Raw genomic sequence first — 24581 nt, 5'->3', positions numbered from 1 at the left:
CAGAGTGCACTAAACCCTCATCTGACAAGCCACGACGAGAACACAACCATTTCTAAGTTATGAACTTGCATACATTTCTAAATTACACATATTACAGCAAATATGGGATTTTATTATTACCATCCGACTGTCGTCGTTGTGCAAACATTCAGCATTATATGACGTAGGGAAATGAATTACATAAGGGTAGTAGGATTTACTATCCACATTGAAACATCGTAACCTAAAGAAAAGCATGTAATAACTAATATCATATTTGAATATGACTTTGTCTTAAACTAGCTGAGACTACATTTACTTCAAAATTGAGGTTCTCGATTGCACAGTATGAGCGTGGCCAGAAAAAGTCAATGAGAATGGTCGGGATTCAAACCTAATATCATCCAAGTAGAAAAACCTTACATTAAACGTTCATGTAACAGACAACGACGCAAAGTATTTGGCACGATTTTATCATATAGTCCTATCAAATATAACTTAATGAACACAATAACAATAAATTTTACAGACTTAAAAAGTGTTCCTAAAAAAGGGGAAGTTCATTATACACCCTATAACTAAGATACAAAAGGTCTGTGTCCAATCTGAACGCCCCATCCAACGAGTCAACGTTTGGAATAGACAGACTAAGTAGAGTTATTCGTGGCAGAGTGGATAATGTCACGCTTCGATCTCTAAGAGGTTCGTGGCTCGAAACACGGCACGGATGCTAAGGATTTTAAATTCTTAATTGTCCAGATCTCAGCATTTTTCTCTCCCTTCGTAATCATCTAATGCTCTAAAAAGAATTCTCCATCTTAATTCAACAACTGATTCATGTGATCCTCGCAGTTCGGAACCTATCCTTCTTCTCTTTCACAAAATCACAATTTTCGTCTTAATACGGATGCTGTCCGTTCATTTTTTTCTCCAATTCCAAACTTGTATATATAAATCATTCCATTCTATCTCCATATTTGAATCTCACTCTCTCTCTTAATCTTGTGCATTATCTGGCATGGCTTGGGATCAAACCTTGGACTCTTGAAACCAAATGTAAGCGCTCCAGCAATGTGCTATCGTAACTGTATAAGTTTCTTGTTAAAAGGAGGCGGAGATTCTGACGATGAGCAATGAAGAAAGTAGTTGAATGAAAAAGTGGGAGGAAACGGGAGAACCCACGCTCACGGTGTTTGTCCACTACAAAGTTTACTTGGCGCGAGCTGGAATGGAACTTTTATGTATTATATTACTACACATTTGATCAAAGAGTATGTATTAGTCAAGCTCAAGGGAGGGGGCAATTACACCCTTCTGTCCTGCCCAATAACGCCAACTGGAATATTTGCTTGCAATTACTGGCAAGCAATGAATAACATTCATTTTTTCAGTAGTTTTTAGAGCTCTGCGCCCGCTTTACAGACTTTGGGAAGCAGAAAGCCTCCTGCCATGATAAAAATTTCCATAGAATTCACAACGAGCTTCTCTCTAGGTTGATGTAATATGCAGCCCTTCAAAAAGGAAAAGAATGCAAATAGGGGTGTTTATGAAGCTAAGGGAACATTTTGTGACGTTTTGTTTTATTCAGGCTCTAGAAAGGCATTTCTGAACAAACGAATGAAAGAGACGGTTTTAGAGTGATAATCCTTGTAAACTGGTCCGGTTTTTTTTTTTTTTTTTTTTGTCTGAGTGGGAGAGAGTACATTACGTCACATACAGGAGGAGGTGAAGGAACTCGGTGAGTGGGGTTGAATACCGGAAGTACCTAGTCGATGAGAGGTGTATTTCGGATTGCATAAGCACACGCCACAAGAGATTGTTCCTAAGATTGACTTAATGTTTTTGTAAGATTTTCTATGCTTCGAACTGTACCTGCACTTACTACTGATATTTTTGATATAAGTTACGATCTAATCAGTCATGGAAGTATTGAAATGTATACAGTTTAACAATTATCTTGGTATTATCATAGTAATAGTAGGTACGCTCCTAAAATACAACAGCAATTTCCAACTGTTAAATGGTCCCAAATCCGGACCAATATTACGAAAAATTTCTTTCTTTTAATCTTAAATCAATTTTGGGTCTTCTTGTACATAATTTAATTGTCACAAATGAACGTATATATTATATTGCAGTAAGTAATACTATGTATTGTGCTCATTGCCCTTCTGAGTATACAATTGAACACCGTATTTCTGGGTGTCATAACAGCGAATATTTTGGTCCAAATATTGTTGTATTGTAAGCCGCATTCTGCGTCTGCACTTAAAATATGTCACTGTTACGCACATGTTGCTCCTTCCTGAATATAAACACTTTCTGCTAGGAATGAATAATATTACTATCTGGTTAGCAATTACTACGACATATTTAATACTTGAGGACAATATCACAAGAAATACTGATCTGTACCTAAAACTGTTGACTTCTCCTATGTCACTCCTTACATCACAACGACAACAGAAATATTTTTCTAATATGTAAGAGGGTGGTTCTTATTTTCACATCTCTGAAATTTCAACCTCTGCCTCTTCCATTTTTTCCTTTCTACGAAAACCAATTTTCTGTGAAATTTGAAGCAAACTGATTAATATTTAGAGGTGGTACCAATCTTGAACAGCTACTGGGACATAGTCTTCTACACTTCGAATGTCGACATCACATCCTGGAATGAATATTGTCCTCTACCTCTGGAGCATGCTTAGGACTAATCTGTTCACCAGACATTCTAATGTTCAAACGTTTCAAACAACAGTGGCCCTCTATTGACCAGGGAAAGTATGAAAAAGTCATCTCAGACGATTTTGCAGCAGCGGAAATTAGTGCTGTCCAGGATGAAGTAATTTCTTTCTGTGAACACCAACTGTTGCATCGTCAACCGCGAGACGATTAACCCGAACTGCTCTGTCAATGTTAGTCTTCTTTGAAAGTTCACCATCTGGTCCATCAACACAGATCAATGCATCAAGCTCGTTGGATGATGAAGGCAATCTACAGTCTTAAGGTTTGTTTTTTCAGTTCCCAATTTAAGCTGGCACAGAGTTACAAGGATTGCAAGATCTCATCATATTTTTCGCGAAGATCTATGTTATATTCTGGTTTTCGGCACCCTAGACTTCTATGGCAGCTGGAAATTATCTCCAACTCCTTAAGGAATTTCATGTTTCTCCTCAATGTGAGATTGGTGAAGCAATATCACAAAATGACAAGAAAACTATGGTACCTGTCAGAAGATTTGATCTTCCTTAGTCTCTTTGATCCAGAGTTAGACTCTTAACACAAAACGAGCTATGGTGGAATCTTCAGCAGAGATGGAAGGAGAAGAAGGTTTATCAATCCGAAAAGAAGTGGATTTGGCGATGGTAGAAAATAACACACACATCGATTTTCGGACAAAAAGAAGTAGAAATATATCTGGTCTTCTTGGCATCCCAAACGGTTTCCTCAGTGAAGACGCTGATGTATGGAATGATAGGGATGACTCTAAGGGCACTAAGGCAATTATTTGCTCACATTTTAAGACTGAAGAGCAGTTGCAGTATGCGATTCAAGTAATCGAATATACACGAGAAATGCTCCCTGTTGCAAGGAAATGAATGAATATATTGTTCTGTAATAACTCAGCAGAGACTATTCGAAACTTTTGCAGTCAGATTGATTTACTGTGAATAACTGACTGTGTGAAGCATATAGAATAATCTAACAATAGCATTTGGTTTTTACATGGTAAAACTTTGTTGTTGAGCCACCTCTAAATATTAAAATTTTTGCATTATATTTTCAACACATAATTTCTATATGATTAGGAAGCTTTTGAGAGGTTCAGAGAGTAAATTGCTTCATTTTGAAATTTCACTATATGTATAAGGATCACCCTATTATGCAAAAGCCATTTATAAAGGTTCAAATTGTCTTCTTCAGGTTCCTTTTAGTTTGAGCCTGTGTTAATCATATAATTGAACTTTCCTTGAATAAAGAACGAAGAAAGTAGTTAGCGCATTGAATTTCTATTCGGCGGACATTGTTTAAATCCCGGCCAGGTCGAAACTTTTTCAAATCATTCAATTTCAATTTCAATATCTATAAGATCCTCTCCTCTTCAGAAAGAAAAAGATGTTGGAATGAGAAGAATTGGGGAATATCTATCAATGGTAAGAAAGTTTTGCAAACTTATTTCCAGTAGTTGTTCTAGATTTTTCATTTTCATGTACTTTCAAGCATTTTCTGATTCATGCGTGGTTAGTGTGTTTATTTCTTTGAACATACAGTGTATAATAAAATAATGCAACACATAGACACCAATATTGAGATTAGCATGTGATGTTCATTGGAAAATATGCTCTGAACCATAGAGATTCATCTCGGAAGGGAGAAATGTTTTGTACGTAATCGACTTACAATTTTAATTGCATAAAGTCCTGACTCAGAGCAACCAAAGTGCTGTCAGTGCGGAGAAAAGTTACTTGTAAATTGGGTTGCATCTGCTCAGGCGTTTTATGAACTGCAAATTATCTGGACCCCAAGTAATGGAATTAGAGCACTTGGAGGGAGATACTTTTGCTGGTGGCTGTACACATAAGCAATGTTAAATTGAGAATTGTGTCATGACACAGTAGTTATAAAATTTATTAGTGGTAAAAGGAATACCGACAGTCCTAAAATTATTATATGCGAGTGAATTATTACGATTTCACTTTAGAAAATATAACATAGGTAGTGAAGTTGTAATGCAAAATACTGTTAAACATAATACAATAAACATTGTCTTTACTTCGCCAAAGAAGGCAACGAAGAGTGTCTTCATTATGCAAAAGAATCAAGTCAATGTTGGGTCTTACTGGACAATATTTCATCTCTAAGAGATCAACATCAAGCTACTTACAAAGTGAAAAGATGCATTTTTAGATATTGTAAATAACTCTTATAATATAAAAAGGAAAACTTCTCGTGTATTTAAGCATACCCTTATCTCACAACTATTGTAATTGTACTCGAGTCAATTCTACTCTGAATACCACAAATATATAAACATTATTAATAAATGAAATCAAGTCAGGGTCGGGATCAGCCACGGATTAACCCGTCCGTGGTCGCGCCCTTTTTTTGTGGCAGCAGTACTCGCGCGAAGGTACAATAGACCCCAAAATTGATATTGATTACAAAAATATTTTTTTTATAATTAAGACAATCTATTCATAACTCTAGATATGTTTTTAAAGGTATTTGCTGCAATTAGATTTTTTGTACTCACTTGGAGACATTTTGTTATTTTTTCATAGGACTTCTGGCTAGTAACACAAAATTTACCTGCTTGTGGGTCTGTGTACACCCAGCACGAGTTCTTAAGGGTTAATAGTAGGCCATAATATCTTTCCCTAAAATTAATGTATTATTAACTACAATGACAATTTAGATTACTAGTAAGAAGTAAAAGTATTATTTATGTCAAAGGACGTAATTTATCTATGAAATACAGTTAATTAAAAAATATGCATTATAAATTGAAATCTCTTTCCTGATATACGTTGCGCCTTCATTAAATATCATATTAGAAAATTATAACAAATTCACATGTATTAACTATCAGTTCTATTTTCCTCATAGGAGCTGTTGTGATTACAGACGAGCCATATGCGTGGATTCTTGAACGAGAATACATGAAGAAGCGTTGTCTTCACTGTTTCCGTCCAACGAAAGCACCTATTCCTTGCTATCAATGTTCCACGGTAAGAGATATACTTCAGTATTATACTTCACTGACCAAAAACAAAGATCCGTTATCCTCAATTTTAAAATTAGAAGTACACTCACTACACGATTCGGTACTAAGCATCAGGTATAAGAAAGTAGTAGAAAAAGCTTCGGGTACGTACATGAAAATGTCAGTTAAGTTACTAGTCAAAGATATTTTATCATCGAGTTACTCGTGTTAAAACTTTTAAAATATGCTTTTATAGCATATTTGTTGTTTAAGTTTTGTTTCGCTCATGTTTTGGAAAGAAACACGAACTAATACAGTGGAATGTAACGAGCTCTAATGAGTTCCCTCGTGGCTAAATGTTTAGCATACGCTCCTTTGGCGTGGAAGGCCTGGGTTCGATTACAGGCGAGAGCTCCTGTGGTTCGAATCCCACGTTATGATATAGGTCCGCGTCCCATAAACCTATTCTCTTGCTGCTGGAAGGGACATAAGGCTCAAAATTAAATCAAATCCAGCTCCACAAAAATATTTCGCTGGATTTATGTATGGAGTTAACTACAATCACATTCTTATACCGCCCGTAGAGCTATCAATTCAGTTTAATTTAATGGTACATACTCTTAGAAGAAAATGAGTCGTGAGGAAAATACAAAATTCGGCACTAATAAAATCTCAAAAGAAAATTTAAAGAAAATGTTCATACATCTAGAATTATTCTCCATGTTTTAACCCTCCCTTTACTCCCTTTCGAATTTAATTAACTCTTTATGTATCCATTTTCTGGAAAGTATTTCTTCTAAGTTAACACAAATCTAACAATTAACTAGTACTGGTCACGAAAGAAAAGGAATCGACTCGAATGTATGGACAAACTTCCTCGATCTAGTGTTAGCTAGTCTAGGAACATCTGCATTTTTTATTTCCCATTAGATACACTAAAATTGGAATACTATTTTCTGCTGAATAGGAAAGTACAAGATGACTTGTAGGCCCCTACTCAATCATATACCTTATGCAGGGCCGGCCTTGGGGGCCCTATTGGGAACATTTTGTGATGCCCTGGGTTTACAACTAACTTGCACCGTGGTCTGTAGAACCTATATATATACATATATATATATATATATATATATATATATAGAGAGAGAGAGAGAGAGAGAGAGAGAGAGAGAGAGAGAGAGAGTTTTCCACAGCGACCTAGACACTACCTTCTTTTCGAGAACGGTACATGCTATCAAGTTGAAATAAAAAATTGCATTACAAATGTGGCTCCAAAGAATCCGAAGAAATTATTTACAAAATCCCGAAAGCCCTCCTTCGTGATGTAATGGGGGCATACACTCCCTTCTTGCGATTTTCAAAAGGATATGTTTCGAATGCGCATTCGAAAAGGTGGGGAAAGAATAAGATTGTCCTACTAAACATTTGTCCGTACTACCTACCGTTTTCCGTGTACCAATTGTTTTTTTTAAATGAAGTTGCGCGAAATAGAGTATACGGAGTACACTAACTAAGATAATGTAAGCACCGTCACAGTTTCGGGAAGTGCATGGCACATGCTTTCCAATGGTATGCCACATAGTGACCCCGGGTCTGAAAAAGAAGAAACTGCGTGACCGAAAAGAGAGGGTTCAAAGAAAGGTCAGAACTCGGAAATTTCAAATGGAAAGGGGTCGAGTAATAAATCGTTGCAAAGGTCTCTGCAAATGTTAAAAAATTTCCAACACGATTTTAGAATCCACTAACCACTTTCAACATGGCCACCATAACAATATCGAAATCCTGAATTTTTGGTTCGTCACGAAGAAATAATGTAACTTGGATCCCCCTTCACACTTTTTCCAGGCCCCTGATAAAAAATCAATATATTTCATTGAATGAAACGTTTTCTTGTACGTCTTATATGTGGAGAACTACATGTAGAGAAGCCAAACCAAAACTACCAATTTACTCAATATGCTTATACCGTAAAAACTATGAAAACCCGATTTTTGGGACGTTCAAAAATTTTTTGGCCCCTGATACAAAAACTTAAATATATAACTTTATATACCAGTTATATACTCCTTTTTTTCAGCATTTACCTAGATAATACTAACTGATTACTGTATTATCAAGTCATTGCTTCACTTTTTCATTTCTGCTCTAGTTTTCATGAATACATCTGCCCATGTTTTACCAGCAAATATAAAAGAGGCGTCATCAGAAAATGATTGTATATGCACGTCCATTTTTAAATTACACAAATAATTTATATAAATTAAAAATAATATTGGACCTAATAAAGTTCCTTGTGGGACTCCTTGTTTTACATATGAATAATTGCTTTCAAAAGTTTTTTTTGGGCTGCCTGTTTTCTCTTTCAAATAACTGTTAAACCAAGATAGCGATGTAACCCTTATTCCACATCTTTCTAGTTTAATTAAGAGAATTTTGTGTGATATTGTGTCGAATGCTTTAGCTAGGTCTAGGAAAACTGCAATTACTTTTTCAGCTTTATCAACATTTTTACAAACAATCTCTGTTAAATTGTACACCGCATCTGATGTACTTTTACCTTTTTCAAATCCATATTGATTTGAAGAAAAGTATTTATTTAGTTCAAGAAAATTAACATCTTCTCTTTATATATTTTTCTAACATTTTAGCACGTTACTAAGAATTGATATAAGTCTATAGTTATTAGGATCATCCTTTAAACCTTCTTCATATATAGGCTTTATTACAGGAGTCTTAAAACCATCATAAATACACCTGTTTCTAAACTTAGGTTAAAGATATACTTCAAAGGCTTTAATATATTTGATTTCGTATGTTTCAATACACTTGCTGATAATCGATCTATACGAGATGTTGTTTACGGTGATAATTCATTTATGAAGCGTTTAATTTCCTGTTCAGTGATTGGAGTGAAAAATATAGATTGTACTACTTTAGTTTGGGGATTAAAATTAAAATTTACTTTATCATCAATCTCTTTGTTAACTTTTTTTTTGCCAATACTGGAAAAATGCTCATTAAAGCTTTCAACTATTAACATTCGATCACGTTCATACGTTACTAGACAATTTTTAGTGTTTAGTTCATTTATTTCTACATATTTTTTGTCATTTTCATCCATAATATCTGTTATTACCTTCCATAATTTATTATCATTGTTATTATATAATATAATTTGTTTTCTATAGTAGTCATTTTTAACTTCTTTTACTATTTTTTTAAACGGATTTAAATGTATTTATTTATTCTATATTCATTCAGGAGAGAAGTGAAATATAACTAATAGTGAAGCTGATTTGTGTAGTTATTCTTCGAATAAAATAATAAAAGAAATGTAAAAAAGCTGCGCTATTAACATTGCGTTCTAAGAGCAACAAGTAATTTCATTTTTAAACTTTTACTAATTGTGTAAGATTATTTCTATATCTTCTGTAATATTCCTTAAATTCTAAATCATTTTGTTTTTTATTATTAAACGACTTAATCTATCCCTTTCTCTTATAGAGTCGACTAATTCTTTTGTTATCCATGGTTTTATTTTTTTTATTGTTAATACGTAAATTACTTATACAATTTTTCTCTTCTTTTGGACGAAATTCGAAGTGGCAGTATTAACACAATTACTCTGTATTACCTGATTCTAGTTACACTTTTCAATTCTTCCTTTAATAAAGTATAATCTATAATTGTTTCATATGACATTTTTTCCCTCTTTGGCATTGTAATGAGGACATTTATACTAGTGAGAAAGTGGTCACTTATACTTGTTTGCAGCACAGCTGTGACATTCAGTGGACTTTGGTGCTTAAAAAAATATGATCTATAAAAGTCTTATTCTGTCTTACAAGTCAACTTCCACAGACTATTTACAATTCATATAGACATCCTTACGAAAAATGAGTCAGGAACAATTACAGCAAAAGTCAGCAAAGTTAAGCAGAAGTAAGCTTAAGTTTGACAACCCAAATGTCTTTACTGTGTTTCAGGTTGTATAATTGACAGGCACTCTTCTTTGTTAAATGGATATGACAAAAACAGCGCATGGAAAAAACCGCGCAAAGACAAAAACAGCGCATGGAGAAAAACCGCGCAAGGACAAAAACAGCGCATGGAGAAAAACCGCGCAAAAACAAAATAGCGCATGCAAACACAGCGTGGACAAAAATCATAGATGAACATTTTGCACTAGGCACGCTTGCGCTCGAGCACACTTCTTTCAACTGGGCACGCGCTCACTGGGGCTCGTGATCACTTACCTCAATTGGGCTACGACTCACTCAAGCTTGCACACTTCCATCCACCGGACTCGACCTCGCGATCACTTCCCCAAACTGGACTCGCTCTCATTCGGGCTTGCACTCAAATCTTTCGAGTGGGCTCGCGCTCAATCGGGCTTGCGCTCACTAATCCTAAGTGAGCTCGCGTTCACTCGGACTCACACTCACTTGGGCTTGCGCTCAATAATCTTAAGTGGGCTCGCGTTCACTCGGACTCGCGCTCATTTCTCTCAAATGAGCTCGCGCTCAGGTCCCTCAACCGTGCTCGAGGTTGCGACCACTTCTCTCAAGTAAACTCGCGATCATTTCCCCAAACTTGGCATGCGATCACGCGGGCTCATACTCAATTCCCTCGAACGGGTTTGCGCTCACTAATTCTAAGTGGGGTCGCATTAACTCGAACTCTCTTTCACTTTTCTCGACAGAGCTCGCGCTTGTGATCACTTCTCTCAACTGGACTCGCGCTTACTCGGGCTCGCAAACACTTCCCCAAACTGGGCTCGCGCTCGCACTTACTTCTCTTGACTGGCCTCACTCTCACTCAGACTCGCGCTCACTTACATAATTGAGGCTCAGGTTCGCGCACAATTATTGAGCCCGAGCCCAGCTGAGCACGAGTGAGCTCGCGAGACCGAGCTCGTGACTTTGGACAACTATGACAAAAACAGCGTGTGCCGTTTCCCGTTTTCAAATACGTTTTGGACGCCAATACGTAGCACCTCTAGAGAACTTGTTTCATGCTGAAGAGAAAGACAATAAAACATGACTTTCCCATGAACAGTGTTGATGCATCTTTTTCACTGCAAGTCTACAATTTTTTAATGCTAGCAGGATTAATGGGCTCCAGGAACTTATTTCACTGTCCATGGCACCTAACTGTTAGTGCATGAGCAAATTTTTATTGCGTTTATCGAATGGACTAGGTTTGATTCGGATGTCCGGAAGACATGTTTATGTATGTTCCTTCCGAGATTCGCATGCCATTTGAATACGGCAGTGCGGATATTGGATTGTGCTTCCGTTCCGACACATTTTTCCTTAAAGGTATTTATATATTTACTATTTACGCGAAGCACACTTTCCGAGACTGTTCCCGACAAACACACACTCTCTCGATATATCAAGAGTTCTTATACGGTTTTACCCGGCGTTATACCGAGTGCAATCCGACAGTTTCTTTTTGGGAGACGCGGAATGCCGACGTTCCTGGAGAAGTCCTCCGGCCCAGAAAGATTCACAGCCACTCATCCATTCATTCAGCTACACTAATATAAACATTATTCCTATTTCGATGTTTCTCCGTTTTGTTTACAATTTTAATCATTTGTCCTAGAATATTGTCCCCTTATTACTTCTGATTGGTTATTTGTTATTTCGCTTAAAATCCTATAGTCTTACTCGCTAGCTATAATTTCGTTTATTTCTTTCCTTTTTTATTGGTCTCTTCCCTTTAGCCGTTCTTCCAGTATTGGACACCATGATACGTGATGTTCTGGTGTGCCTATTTCTTCGCATTGACATCTTGGATACTCTATTTGTTCCAATTCGAGTAACGCGTGACCTCAAGTAACACTTCCCAAGTGTAAGACTCCGAGTTTGATAAAATTTGGAAGGTAGATACTACACATGAAATAAACGAATACGTGTTTTTTTTATTTTCTGCGGAAAAACGGTTTAGGGGCAAAAGCCCCACCAAATGTTTTGGAAGTTGACGCGCAAAAGGCGAAAACAAGTGGACCGAAATGACAAAATTGTGCAGAGATATTGTAGACGTAAATTGAGTGAATACGTGTTTCGTATTTTCGTGGAAGAAACTGTTCAGTGGAGCATGGACCCCTCCAAACGTTTGATCACGAAATATCAAAAATGCTAATAACAGTACGTCGGAGATGCATAAAGGACATGACGAATTAGAACAAAACTATGTGTAGGAACAATAAACAAAAGACAAAGAAATACGAGTTTTTTATTTTCTGCGCAAAAGCGGTCTTAGGGGGAAAAGCCACACCCAAAATTTTGAAATTTGACTTCCGAAAACCAAGAAGTGGAACGAAGTGAATGAAATTGTGCACAGATTTTGTAGAAGTAAAATGAGGGAACGCGTGTTTCGTATTTTCTCAAAAGAAAAGACTGCTCGGTGGACCGAGTAGTTGGGTGGCAGAAGGATTGCACTGAACTGAACGAAATTGTGCGTAAAAATTGTATATATAAAATGAGGCCTTTCGTGTTTCACAAGTGTCTCCATCCGATTTCTTCAAATTTGACTGATCAACAATAAGCACAAATAGTGTAGCGTATTTTATAGTATCTCAGGAGGCGCCGTTAACCCTTACAATGTTTTTCTGTATAAACAAAAACACGTGTCGATTTATTTCCTCCTTGCTGTTGATGTGTCAAATTTGAAGCAAATTGGATAGGAACATTTGAGAAAGACGATAGGTCTTATTTTACATATATAATATCTACACACAATTGCATTTGCTTCGGTCCACTCCTTTCTGCAACATTACGCTAATATTTACTATTTCTCAGGGGGCTTGGCCCCAACACACTTTTCCGCACAAATTGAAACACGTTTCATTTGTTTTGCAAAATGTCCCTACACGAAGTTTCGTTGCAATTCTCCATGTCTTTTAGAGACTTCTGACATACTTATTTGGACTTTTGATATTTTGTAATCAACGGTTTAGAAGGTCTGTGGTGAACCCAATCTCTTTTTTAGGAAAATACAAAACAAATGTCCTCATTTTACGTCTACAATACCTGTAGAGTGGGTGAGGGTGTGATGCCTTTGCGTAGAAGATGCCTACAAATGCACTGCTTGGAACTTACGCAACGAGATGGAAGGGGAATGCACGCAGCAGAGAGAGAATTTAATGTCTGTTATTTTGCTAAAGCCATAAGATGATTGAAGTAATGTGTGAACGAAGAGAAGAAAAAAGTGCAGTAAGTACTTTTTGTTATAGCTTAAAATAGTTGAAGTGCACATAAGTCATGGTTATGGTAAGCCATGGTAGCTATTAAAGTTATTATTCTGAAACTGGACAGGAAACAGGAAGACAGGTATTGCCATGAACTGATATGAGTCAAATGCAGTTGGAGGCGTCTAGCGTATAGATAAGGAATTAGGCATCTTCAACCGCTGAATGGCATAGATGCCCAAAAGTGCGGTGCAAGACGCCTTTAATGTTTGAGTTGCATGCTGTAGTACAAGATGAATAGGGCAGGAAAATATGCAAGAGAAATGAGTGGATACCCGCAGATTGATACGAATGTAAAAATTAATATAACAGTTGCTTTTTTCATTCGATATACACGATTATACTGCTGTCATAGTGACTAATATGCTTCTTTTGTCTTTGCAGATAATTCCACGGATGTATCAACGAATGTCTCAACGAGCAGAGTGCTAGGAAGAAAGCTTGCAATTCGCAGTAGAACAAATACGAAGAGGAGGGATGAATGCATTCCAAGCATCACAATTCTACCAAATTCCGTGGATGTCGATGAGACGGTCTCCAGATGAACGCACGTGTAGGAAACGTTATTGGTGTTAAAGGGTCTCCAATGAACCAAGTTATGTCTGGCGAGAAAGGTGAAACCGTTTCTGACATCATATGTTGCAGAGCAGAAGATGTTTTTCTGCCTCCTACATTCATTTTTAAAGGTAAGAACAAAAAGCAAAAGAGAGGGCAGACTGCATGCCCAATGGTGCAATCATAATAAAGAATCAAAAATCTCGGTACATCAATTCTGACATTTTCATCACCTGGTTACAGCAGCACTTCGTTCCACGTAACCTCCGCAGACCGGGAACGTATTACTCACTCCTGACGGCCACGCTTCCCACTGTACAAACCCAGATATGCTTTAAAAATCTCCCCTCTACTGATGCTGAAGACTCGCCTGACCAGCTTTGACATGAAGATACGCCAACAAACTCTGCTTCTTCTGACCGGTCTTTGACCAATGTAGAGTTGACCGCTAGAATACAAACGTCTCCGCAAGTATCTTTCAATAATATTTGTCCTGCATCAGTTCTCGTACTCAGAAACTTCCGATGTAAATGGCAGGTGTCTGTATTAAATTTGGATGTTCCAGACACGTCTGCGAAACAATTTTCCACGAAAATCACCAACACCTGGAAAAGAAGGAAAAGTACTTATGCTGCCCAATCGGATAACTATTGCAGTGTTTGTGAGTTGTATTGTTTTGATCCACATAGTCCTAAAGTGGATTGGATAAGGAAATTGCCTGTAAGAAGTAGTTTCAAGCTACATGTTCTGAAGACGCTGTTAAGTTCTCTAGTTATTTGTAATCGCACAAGCTAAGGAATCTTACACCCCATTTCCTTTTGCTTACAGGTTAACAAGCAGATAAGGTTGTGCTCATGTCACTCTATGTTCCAAATTATTACACCACATTACGTTTACAGGTGCCTGTTTGTACGTTGTAGTCTTCTGAAAATTTTTATAGCGCCTAACGGTTTAACATTTCTGACATAGTATTCATTGTCCAAATATTTATTGTACTTCCTGGTATTGCCTTAATGTCTACTTAACCTATTGTAACTGTATGAAAATTACTTTGTTTTCGTAGTAAAGGTACGATTTTCCTTATATTCGATGGTTTTCTTTAGAGTGTGTTAACTGTTGTATTATTTACATGCATTCCATATAGTTTATTTGTGTACATTAGACTAAACCCCTCTCAGTATTGTATCGGTAAGTAATTTATTAGGCATCTCAATAAACAAAAGTCGTTCTATTTCCCAATCTTACGGCAATAGCAATGTCAAAAAGGTGTAGAATATTACCCACAAGAAATAGGCATCTTACACTGACAGTGAGGCACGCCTATTTGGTGATGTTTATTATTCGCCCCTCTATCACTTACCGTATCTAGATCTTTCACGACCGTCACACAGGGTCTAGCGGAAGGACTAAACTACTTATCCTGTAAATTTCAGTCTTCAACTCGTATTTTTTTGTTTGCTATTGTCTTATCACTAAAACCTATGGCATCTTCCCCCCACCTTCTCTATACAGTTTCATTCACTTTGGTTAAATTCTTGCCTTTCGGTCTTTAATTTTCAAAATTTTGCGTGGGGGCTCTTGTCCCTTAAAACCGTTTTTTCTCGGAAAATAAAAAATGTATTCGTTTATTTTTGCTTATTGTTCCTACACAAAGTTTCGTTTCAATTCTTCAAGTCTTTTACAAATCTGACATAGGGTTATTAGCACATTTGATATTCCGTGATCAAAGGTTTGGAGGGGTCCGTGCCCCATCTTACCATTTTTGCAGAAAAATGCGAACACATATTCTCTCATTCTGCCTCGACAATATCTGTGAACACTTTCGTTCACTTCGGACCACCTTCTTTTGTCTTTCGAACATCAACTTTCAAAATTTTTGTTGGGTCTTTTGCCCCATAAACCCGTTTTACCGCAGAATCTTTTCTTAAAAAACACGTATTCTTTTATTTCATGTGTAGTATGTACCTGCCAAATATTATCAAAATCGATGTGTTACAATTGGAAAGTGTTCCTTGTTAATATAGTTTTGACTTGCAGGAATCAGCAGTAAGATGAAGTCTATAGTAAATGCTGATATTCTGCGAGTCAGCGCGATCCAGCCAACAGTCCGGTTCAACGCAAGAGTTAGTGTTTTTGCTAGATTTGTCTTACAACAATTGTCCTAATGCTTGCTTTGGGAAAGTGTAGGCATTGCGGGCCATGAATGCGCTGCTTTTGTCATAGGTGTCCAAACTAGCGAGTCCGCTCGTGAACTTGGTACTCGCGCTCAGCTGTGCTTCGGCTGTATATTTGACCACGAGCCTGAGTGAGCCCGAGCCTCAATGAAATAAGCAAGCGGCAGTCCGACTGAGCTTGAGCCCAGTCGAGAGAAGTGAATGGGAGACCGAATGAGCGAGAGCCCAGTTTTCAGAAGTGATCGCGAGCCTCAGTGAGCGCAAACTCATTCGAGAGAAGTCAGCGTGAGTCCGAGTGAATGCGGCCCCACTTACGATTAGTGACAGCGAACCCATTCGATAGAATTGAGTGTGAGCCCAGTTTCTAAAAGTGATCGGGAGCCCGAGTGAGCGCTAACCCATTTGAAAGGAGTGAGCTCGAGAGCGATCAAGCTTAGTGTAAAATGTTCATCTACGATCCATGGCAAAATATCCATGGGCTGTCTTCGCTCACCTAGTATTTCCATGCGCTGTTTTTGTCCTTGCGCGATTTTTGTTCATGAGCTATTTGTCGCGCGGTATTTGTATGCGCTGCTTTTGTCCCTGCGCTGTTTTTGTCCAAGCACTGTTTTTGTCCTTATATCTATTTAACTAGGAAGAGTGCCTGTCAATTATGCAACCTGAAACACAACACAGACATTTGGGTTGTCAAACTTATGGGACTTCTTCTGTAACTGTTCCTGGCTCTCCTTTCCTAAAGATGCCTATAAAACTTTCAAACAGTATGTGGCAGTGATTCTCAACCTAATTCATATCTTAGACCCGTTCGTGTGGGTGCAAGCTCGAATGACTACGAGCCCAGTCGAGAGAGATGAGTGCAAGCCCAAGTGACCGCAAGTGCGAGTGATTGTGAGAATAGCTGAGGGAAGGGATCGGAAGCGCGAGCCAGAGCGAGCGCGACCTCAGTTGAAAGAAGTGAGCTCGAGCGAGCGTAGTGCAAAATGTTCAGCTATGATTTTTGTCCGTGGGCTGTTTTCGATCACGCGATACTTGCATGCGTTGTTTTTCTCCTTACGCGGTTTTTGTCCATGCACTGTTTTCGTCAACGCGGTATTTGCATGCCCTGTTTTTGACCTTGCAAGGATTTTGTTCATGCCCTCTTTTTGTCCACGCGGTATTTGCATGCGCTGTTTTTATCCTTGCGATGTTTCTGTCTATGCCTTGTTTCTGTCCACGCGGTATTTCCATGAGCTGCTTTAGTCCTTGCGCGGTTTTGGTTCATGCGCTGTTATTGTCTACGCGGTATTTGCATGTGCTGTTTTTGTCCTTGCGCGGCTTTTGTCCATGCGCTGTTTTTGTCCACGCTGTATTTACACACACGGTCTTCGCATATCGCTGCTATTGTTTGCTCTGTTTTGACCTAGAACCTTTGAGCTTGAGACGACATGCAAAAGTCGAGCCAAGTTTAAAAATCAGTGCCATGTAGATCTTGATTCAAGGACATATGCTATGGATGAAATGTGGTAGCCTTCAAAATCCTTGACACCGTAGTTGCGGTGACACCAGAATCGCGAGCAACTTGCCAGATACTCGCGTGAGGATTAACATGGAAGGCTACAAGTACATCAGCAGACCTATTATCTCGAACATGCCGAGCAATGTGTTCATTCCTATGACTGGTAGAGGACTAAAATATCCACTTTTGCGTACACGTTCGGCAAGGTTGCGAAAAACGTCTTGAACGACGTTGCTAATCGGGATACCTAGCAGCATGCACACGAGCAGCAGCGGAACTATTTCGCTGGCACTCACCCAACACAATGAGCATATCAAATGCTTTTTCGTTTGTGAAAGGCATTTCAGTTACATGCTACGATTTGCCAATGCGAACTATTTGACAGGAATGCGCGTGACCACGAGGAATGTACGTTAACAAATCCAAACTTTTCACACAATCCCTTCGACAACGAAATGTCTTGCAACAGGCAACGCTGAATGAGACCAAGATTGGAGTGGCGTATTCACGTTATCAGTTGAAGCACATAGAACTGGCAGAAGAGCTAATCACACCTCCACCTGTGCGACAAAACTTGCGTTGAACCGGGCAGTGTGAAAGCTTACGGGCAGCCAAATGGAACCTGCTTTTTTGTGGTACTATTATGTGCCCGCCATTTTTTTGGTCAAGTGGGCAACTTCACTAGTACGTTTTATTTCTTCATGACGATTGTTATGGTCGTTATGTTGAAAGTTGTTAGTGGACTCGAAAATCGTGTTCGAACTCTTTTAACATTGCAGAGACCTTTGCAACGAGGTGTTACATACACATTCCATTTCAAATTTTCGAGTTTTCAAGTTTCGACCTTTTTTTGGGTCACGCAGCTTCTTCTTTTCTAAGACGCTGAGTCACCATGTGGCATATCATTGGAAAGTGTGTCTTGCACTTCCCAAACTCTGATGGTGCTTACATTATCCTAATTAGTAAACTCCGTATACTCTATTTCGCGACCTACATTTTTTTTTTCAAAAAAATAACTGGTACACGGAAAACGGTAGTTGGTGCGGACAAATGTTTCGTAAGGCAATCTTATTTTTTCCTCACCTTTTTGAATGTGCATTCGAAACATATCGTTTCCATTTGAAAGTCGCAAGAAGGGAGGATGCCCCCCCCCCCATGACACCACGAAGAAGGCTTTCGGGATTTTGTGAATAATTTTTACGGATCATTGGAGCAACATTTGTGATGTAATTTTTTATTTCAACTTGAGAGCATGTGCCGTTCTCGGAAGAAAGGTAGTGTCTGGGTTGCTCTGGAACACCCTGAGAATAAAACATAACACCTCTGTATAATTTTTTATGAAAAGTCGCTCGTTATTAAAGGCATACCTGAAAATGAATGAATGAATGGGAAAATGAATTTATTTTCATTGGTTTAGTAACACTCGATGATGTACGATAATCTTTTACCTGATGTATTGACATTTTCTACTGCTCTTTATGCTATTATTTCAAAAATCAGTAACTTCATATTGCAGATACATTCTTTATATATTGATCACAAATACTTACCTCAACTATATTTCAATGATATAATAATCGTAAACCCCAATTAACTGTCTTCACAGCACGAAAAAGCACCTGAGTCACACCTTCTCTTATTCTGTGAAGCGAACAAACGTAAATCTTTCGACGCGACATGCCCAGTTCAGTATCCTCTCGCAAATAGGTTACGTTAGCGCCCTAATTCGATCATTTTTGTTGGTTAGTAAGGTTATTGAAGAAGCAAGAAATGGAGTGCGAAATCTACTGCACTTTAATTTAAAAGTATCGAAAAATAAGTAATAGCAGCCACGGATTGAATTTATTTATATATTTATTTACTAATTTAATTTTACATGTAGTTTAAGTAATAAACTTCGTAGCACTTATAACACATGTCTTCATATTTCAAATTTTAAAAAAATCTGCAGAGTTAAAACAACACAATGCTTACTAAATCAAACGACCTGAAAACGGAAACGCAGTCATTTTTTCCTATCACCTTTAGATTATCTGATATGATAGTGATTAACAGCTGATTGGAGTAAATGTAATTTGAGATATAAAATAAAAGGTGTCTATAAAGATACATTCTAACGTTTAGTGAAAGAAATACATGTATGTGATACTAAACATTGCAAACACATCATTTACAAGAGTAAGAGTGCTAATGTACTTATTTGTACTACAAATATGGCTCATTATGTTATAGTCATTTACATGCCAGAATACGCATAAACTTCAGTAAATAAACTTCCTTTCCCATTTCTCTATTAGTTCACCTAGAGTCCGTGTTCCTAATAAATGCTTGCTATTGCTAATGGACATGTACAGTGGGCCACAGAAATTCTCGATGAATAAAGTCCGCGAGATAGGCAACCCAACTAACGCCTAGTCCAAGATTAATTACGCCTGATAGAGTAGCTAGAACAGCAAAATGAAGTATGCCCCACCTGTCAAAAGAACAAATCGCAATGAGTGTTTTTGTGCAGGAGTGAGGAGAAACGCTAGCTGCCGCAATGACAACAGGGAGTCTTTGGATACGTTATATTTTATTTATTTATTTATTTATTCAAAAATCACCAGATACAGATCAGACGCAATTTTTACACTGCATATCTAACAACAATAACAATAACAATGGAAAGGATTTAGGAAGGGATCGGCCAGGGCCTGTTTAATAGGTACCATCCCGGCATTTGCTTGGATGGAACGAGGACACCCTGGAAAACCCCAGTCAGGATGGTCGGCAGCCGGAATCGAACCCACGAGCTTTCGAATGCGAAGCCAACGCTCTACCACTTGAGTTACTTGTACTCAGAGTAAACATCACAAAACCACAAAAAAATACGGACACCAGAGGCGCCGATGAGAAGAAAACAGTCAAGGGACTTAAATAATCTTATAATTAACCCAAATGAGGGATAATAAACAAATTAACTTACTTCAAATGGCTATACACATATGCGTAATAAACATATAGATTATCTGGTATATGTAGTAGGTCATTTTTTTAAGTAAACACAAAGCCTTGCGCTCAGTTTTGAAACTATTAACAATAGTCCTACCTGCAAATCAATTAAAATATGGAACGATCATTCGTGGGGAAGAGCCCAGCCTCCAATGAAATTTTGGGGGTCTAACAGGGCCTGAGCTCCTTGGTTCCGGCGCCACTAATTAATACGTAATACTACTTCGAAAGAACTTATCCGATTTCATTATTCGTTAAATGACTATTGACAAATCTAAATATGGGTATACAGTAATTTATTTGTAAATATTAAAAATGCAAAATTCGATAAAACTCAAACGAGTTGGAGAACTTATCCATAGTATGCCCCCTTCCCCTTATGTTGCAAATATAATTGAAAGTTCCTGATTTGTATAGTATTTGTGAAAATTTACACATTGAGACACAAGGAGAAAAGGGGAGAATATAGTGTCAATTAACAATTTAAAAATGTACGATATTAATGGATAATATCAAATATAGAACCGTTAACACAATTAACTCTCGTTTTTTTTCATTAATTTTTCTTCCTTTATTTTCAGGATTACATCATCACTGAATTTCTCCACTGGAGATTATCTTCGTTTAGCAGCATCCTACTAACAACATCCATCGTTTAGCAGCCTTGTAAATGAAACATAGGAAAAAGTCTAAAGAAAGAGGGCGCGAATCGAACCCGAACCGTAAAATTAGGAAAACTCCACGCTAGTCATTCACCTAAACCATTACTTACTCTGGCTCCCCTAAACAAAGAGCCCTTTCTTGTCGCTCAAAACAGTAGTTTGTTTATAGTAGCTTGTTAATAGCAAAAAACAAGAATATATAATTGAGGACTCACACGGCATTATATCATTGTATTCACTAAATTATCAAGATTGCAGATGTTTTATAGAACAAAATACAAAAGTCCTTTATTTTAAATCAAATACTGAGCGTATAATATACACGTAAACAGACTAAAACGAATAAATTAATGCGTAGTAATCGTGGTTCAGTGCTCAAGGCGCTCGACCACTCCGGTGCGGGAAGTTTTTTCTTCAATATATGGAAACATTTCCTTAAATATAAAGTTCTGTTTTGAAGTGCTCGAAAAAATAAAATCAACTCGTTGCGTCACATTTCAAACCTCAGTCACATTTATTCACAAGGTCTATCATTTATATACGACCAGGCTAAAATGAGGTGTCAATGGGAACAGATTTGTCATTTGAATACCAACTTTATACCACACGTCCAAAATGAAAATTATTTATGTTCCTGATTTCTACTACAATATACAAGTGTTTATGTAGAGAAAGAGAGATACTGTGTTTGACAGAGAGACAGGGGGAAAGAGAGAGAGAAAGTATGTGAGAGAGGTAAAAGCAATATATGCTTTTATTTTTACTTACAATGTGAAAAGTTTTTGTAATTCATAATCTTGATTTTTATAAAGCGATTTGAACACTTGAAGTGACTCAATGTTCATAAAGCTTCTTTTTCTTAAAGCTTTTATAATTAATGTTGCAAATAGTCCAATGCTATGTAATATGTGGCAAAGAAATAAATACATGGTTTTAGCAGGATACTATCGTGTACCCCTTGCTTCTATTGATGGTATAAAACTTACGTTGAGTTGATGTTGAGTTTAACGTTCTTCTCAGCATCAAGGCTATATGAGACGTTTACCTACAGATTAGCGTGGAATTCGAACCACATGAACTCACACCGGGAATCGAACAGGTTCTATTGCGTCAAATGTGCGTACGCTAACTGCTTAGGAACGAACGAACTCGGTATAAAAGTAGAATACCACATATTACCCCATATCACTTCACCGACACATTTCTGTGTTATGATCAGTTAAAATAGTATTTCTGGGCATCGTAGCGAAAAATGTATTTCTTATTTCATGCGCTATACGAAACATACAAAGAATAAAAACAAAAACGAAACAAGGACAAGGATTCAATGTAAACTGCTTTGCCTCTCTCGAATAAATTACTCAATATATTACAAGTGCATATCTCGAGCATTTCCAGTAGAACTACTAAAACACGCTTGGCTTGCAACTTCCTTGTGTGGATTAGTGGCTAGCACGTGCGTCTTTTGTGTACGGGGTTCCGGGTTCGATTCCCGGTGGAAGAACTTCTGGAATTTTAAATGTTCTCGATGTGTCTGTCTTCATGTCCCTGTTGTTCAAGGTAACTAGAAAGAACTATAGAACGTGTATAACCGAGTAGGAACACAAGTTATTGACAAGGGGAAAGCAGACTTTGCTAAATGAACGTCCGTGCTACCTTTCGCGAGGTAGGAGTGCACATTTAAGGTCAATATTACAAACTGCAATAGCCAGAAAACCAGTCTTAAAGTTTCTGACTCTTCGCATAAATGATAGAACGCATTATCAATAGGCAGAGTGAGGAATATCTATACCAGCCCTGGCCACGGCGAGCAGATAGTGGAAACTCTCCTCGTGAACGCTCACGAGCATTCTACGAGCAAATACCGTTGTTCGTGCTTCGTGAATCTTCGGGTTTTGTCCTTAGAGGAGCGGAAGTGTTGTCAACCTTGGCGGTAATCACTAGCTTACCAAATAAAAAAAAAGTATGTATAGTAACTGATTGCCATTTAGTGTATAGTGTTTTTAACAATGTGGTAACCGTTAACTATAGACAACACAAACTGGTAACAGCAATCAAATGATAAACTATGTACGTTCCTTTTCTTCTTTTTTCTTTTCTTTTGTTAAAGAAGGATGTGGTGGAACCAAACCATCGCTTACATTTATAAAAATTTGCCAGTTTGCCCAATGGAAAACCAGTTTTCAATATATATATATATATATATATATATATATATATATATATATATATATATATATATTATCAAGTTCTTAATCCGAGTGTTACGCGCCTTTGGCGTGGGAGACCCGGGTTCGATTCCCGGCGGGAGCTCATGTGGTTCGGATTCCACGTTAATCAGTAGGTCCACATCTCATATAGCCTCGCTGCTGAAAGGGACGCTAAACTAAAATCAACTCAATTAATCCGAGTGTGGGTATGTTGTTTCGCTTTTTAGGAAAACAGATAATCTGTTGATACGAAAAAAAAATACTGTAGCACTTGTTTGTAATTATCTAAGTATTATCTCCAGAAAATTAGCTTATGCATGTATGTGTGTACGAATAGGCTTAGCAAGGGGTTGGTTGTGGAGATTAGAAGCCACTATCAATAGTATTTCTTACTCCACTTTTAAAGTGGGGCCGCGGTGGCTCAGTGATAGAACGTTCACATCTGGTGCTTGGGGTCCCGGGTTCGATCCCAGCCCCCGCCAAGTGAACTTTGCGGTGGACAAACACCGTGTGCGTGGGTTTTATCGGGGTTCTCCCATTTCCTCCCACTTTCTTCATTCTATCATTTCATTCATTACTCATCATCACCGTCTCCTTTAGCCTAACCGGTATAACCGTGGGACGTAAAACCCAAAGATTTCATTTCATTTTTTTCCACTTTTAATGTTACTTTGATCGCAAAGAATCAAACAAAATATTAAGAGAGCCAAAGAGATTTTCCATTTTTAAGAGTGACCATTAGTGGGTACCATTAGTTTTTTTTTTTTTAACAAAAAGTGTCTTTTTAATAAGGAAAAATATATTGTCCCTGGCTGGTTGCTTGCCGGTAGCTTGTTAAAAGTGAAAAAGAATGCTAAATCATATCAACGACTGAAGCTACACGCTTGTCTTTCTTCGATAGTTACTGACTGGTTTTGAAAGTCACGATGTTGTAGGCCTACTGTAACAGCGTAAACTTGGAAGGGAACGTTCCAACTGAATGATACGAACAATTATTCCCAATGTCTTGAACATGAAACGTGGATTGCACGGATAACGCTTAAAGTGGGCTGGACTGCACTGGAATTTCCTTCCGGCAAATTAGTGTTTGGTCGGAACTCAGTTCTTCTGTGTAATTGTCTCTTAACAACATTTGAACCTTTCTTTTAGATAATAATATCTAACTAACTCTATGGCCTATGGAACCCGAAGGTTCAATGCGGCGTTTACAACATATTTCCACTAACTTCTGTCCTTAGCCAACTGGATCCAGTTTCTACTCTGTACTCTTATTTCTGCAAGATCCATCTTAATATTGTCTTCCCATCTACGTCTTGGTCTTCCTAGTGGTCTTCTTCCAATTGGGTTTCCAGTTAAAATTATGAAAGCGTTTCTAATTTCTTCCATTCTGGCTACACGGAATGGCCACCTGAGCCTTCTACACTTAATGACCCTAACAATGTTAAGTGAGCGGTATAAACTATGCAATTCCTCGTTATGAATTTCCTCCAATCCCCATTTACATCCGTCTTTGGTCCGAATACTACTACTACTACTACTACAACTACTACTAC

The 24581-nt window shown here is 37.8% G+C and overlaps 1 protein-coding gene across 2 annotated transcripts in view; it reads left to right on the top strand.

Annotated features, from left to right (window-relative positions):
• The window catches only part of LOC145688422 (protein-lysine N-methyltransferase SMYD4-like), a 405746-nt gene that overhangs the window by 361669 nt on the left and 19496 nt on the right, over positions 1-24581 (top strand). For both annotated transcript variants that reach the window (XM_081762638.1, XM_081762639.1), the window contains exon 3: positions 5587-5708. In XM_081762638.1, the coding sequence (XP_081618764.1) occupies positions 5587-5708 (122 nt within the window). The remainder of the gene's footprint in view (positions 1-5586; positions 5709-24581) is intronic.

Source organism: Thermobia domestica, chromosome 6, assembly GCF_964235325.1.
Source record: "Thermobia domestica chromosome 6, izTheDome1.hap1.1, whole genome shotgun sequence".
Taxonomy (NCBI): domain Eukaryota; kingdom Metazoa; phylum Arthropoda; class Insecta; order Zygentoma; family Lepismatidae; genus Thermobia; species Thermobia domestica.
The sequence above is the reverse complement of the archived record's forward strand: the minus strand, read 5'-3'. Positions and strand labels throughout refer to the sequence as shown.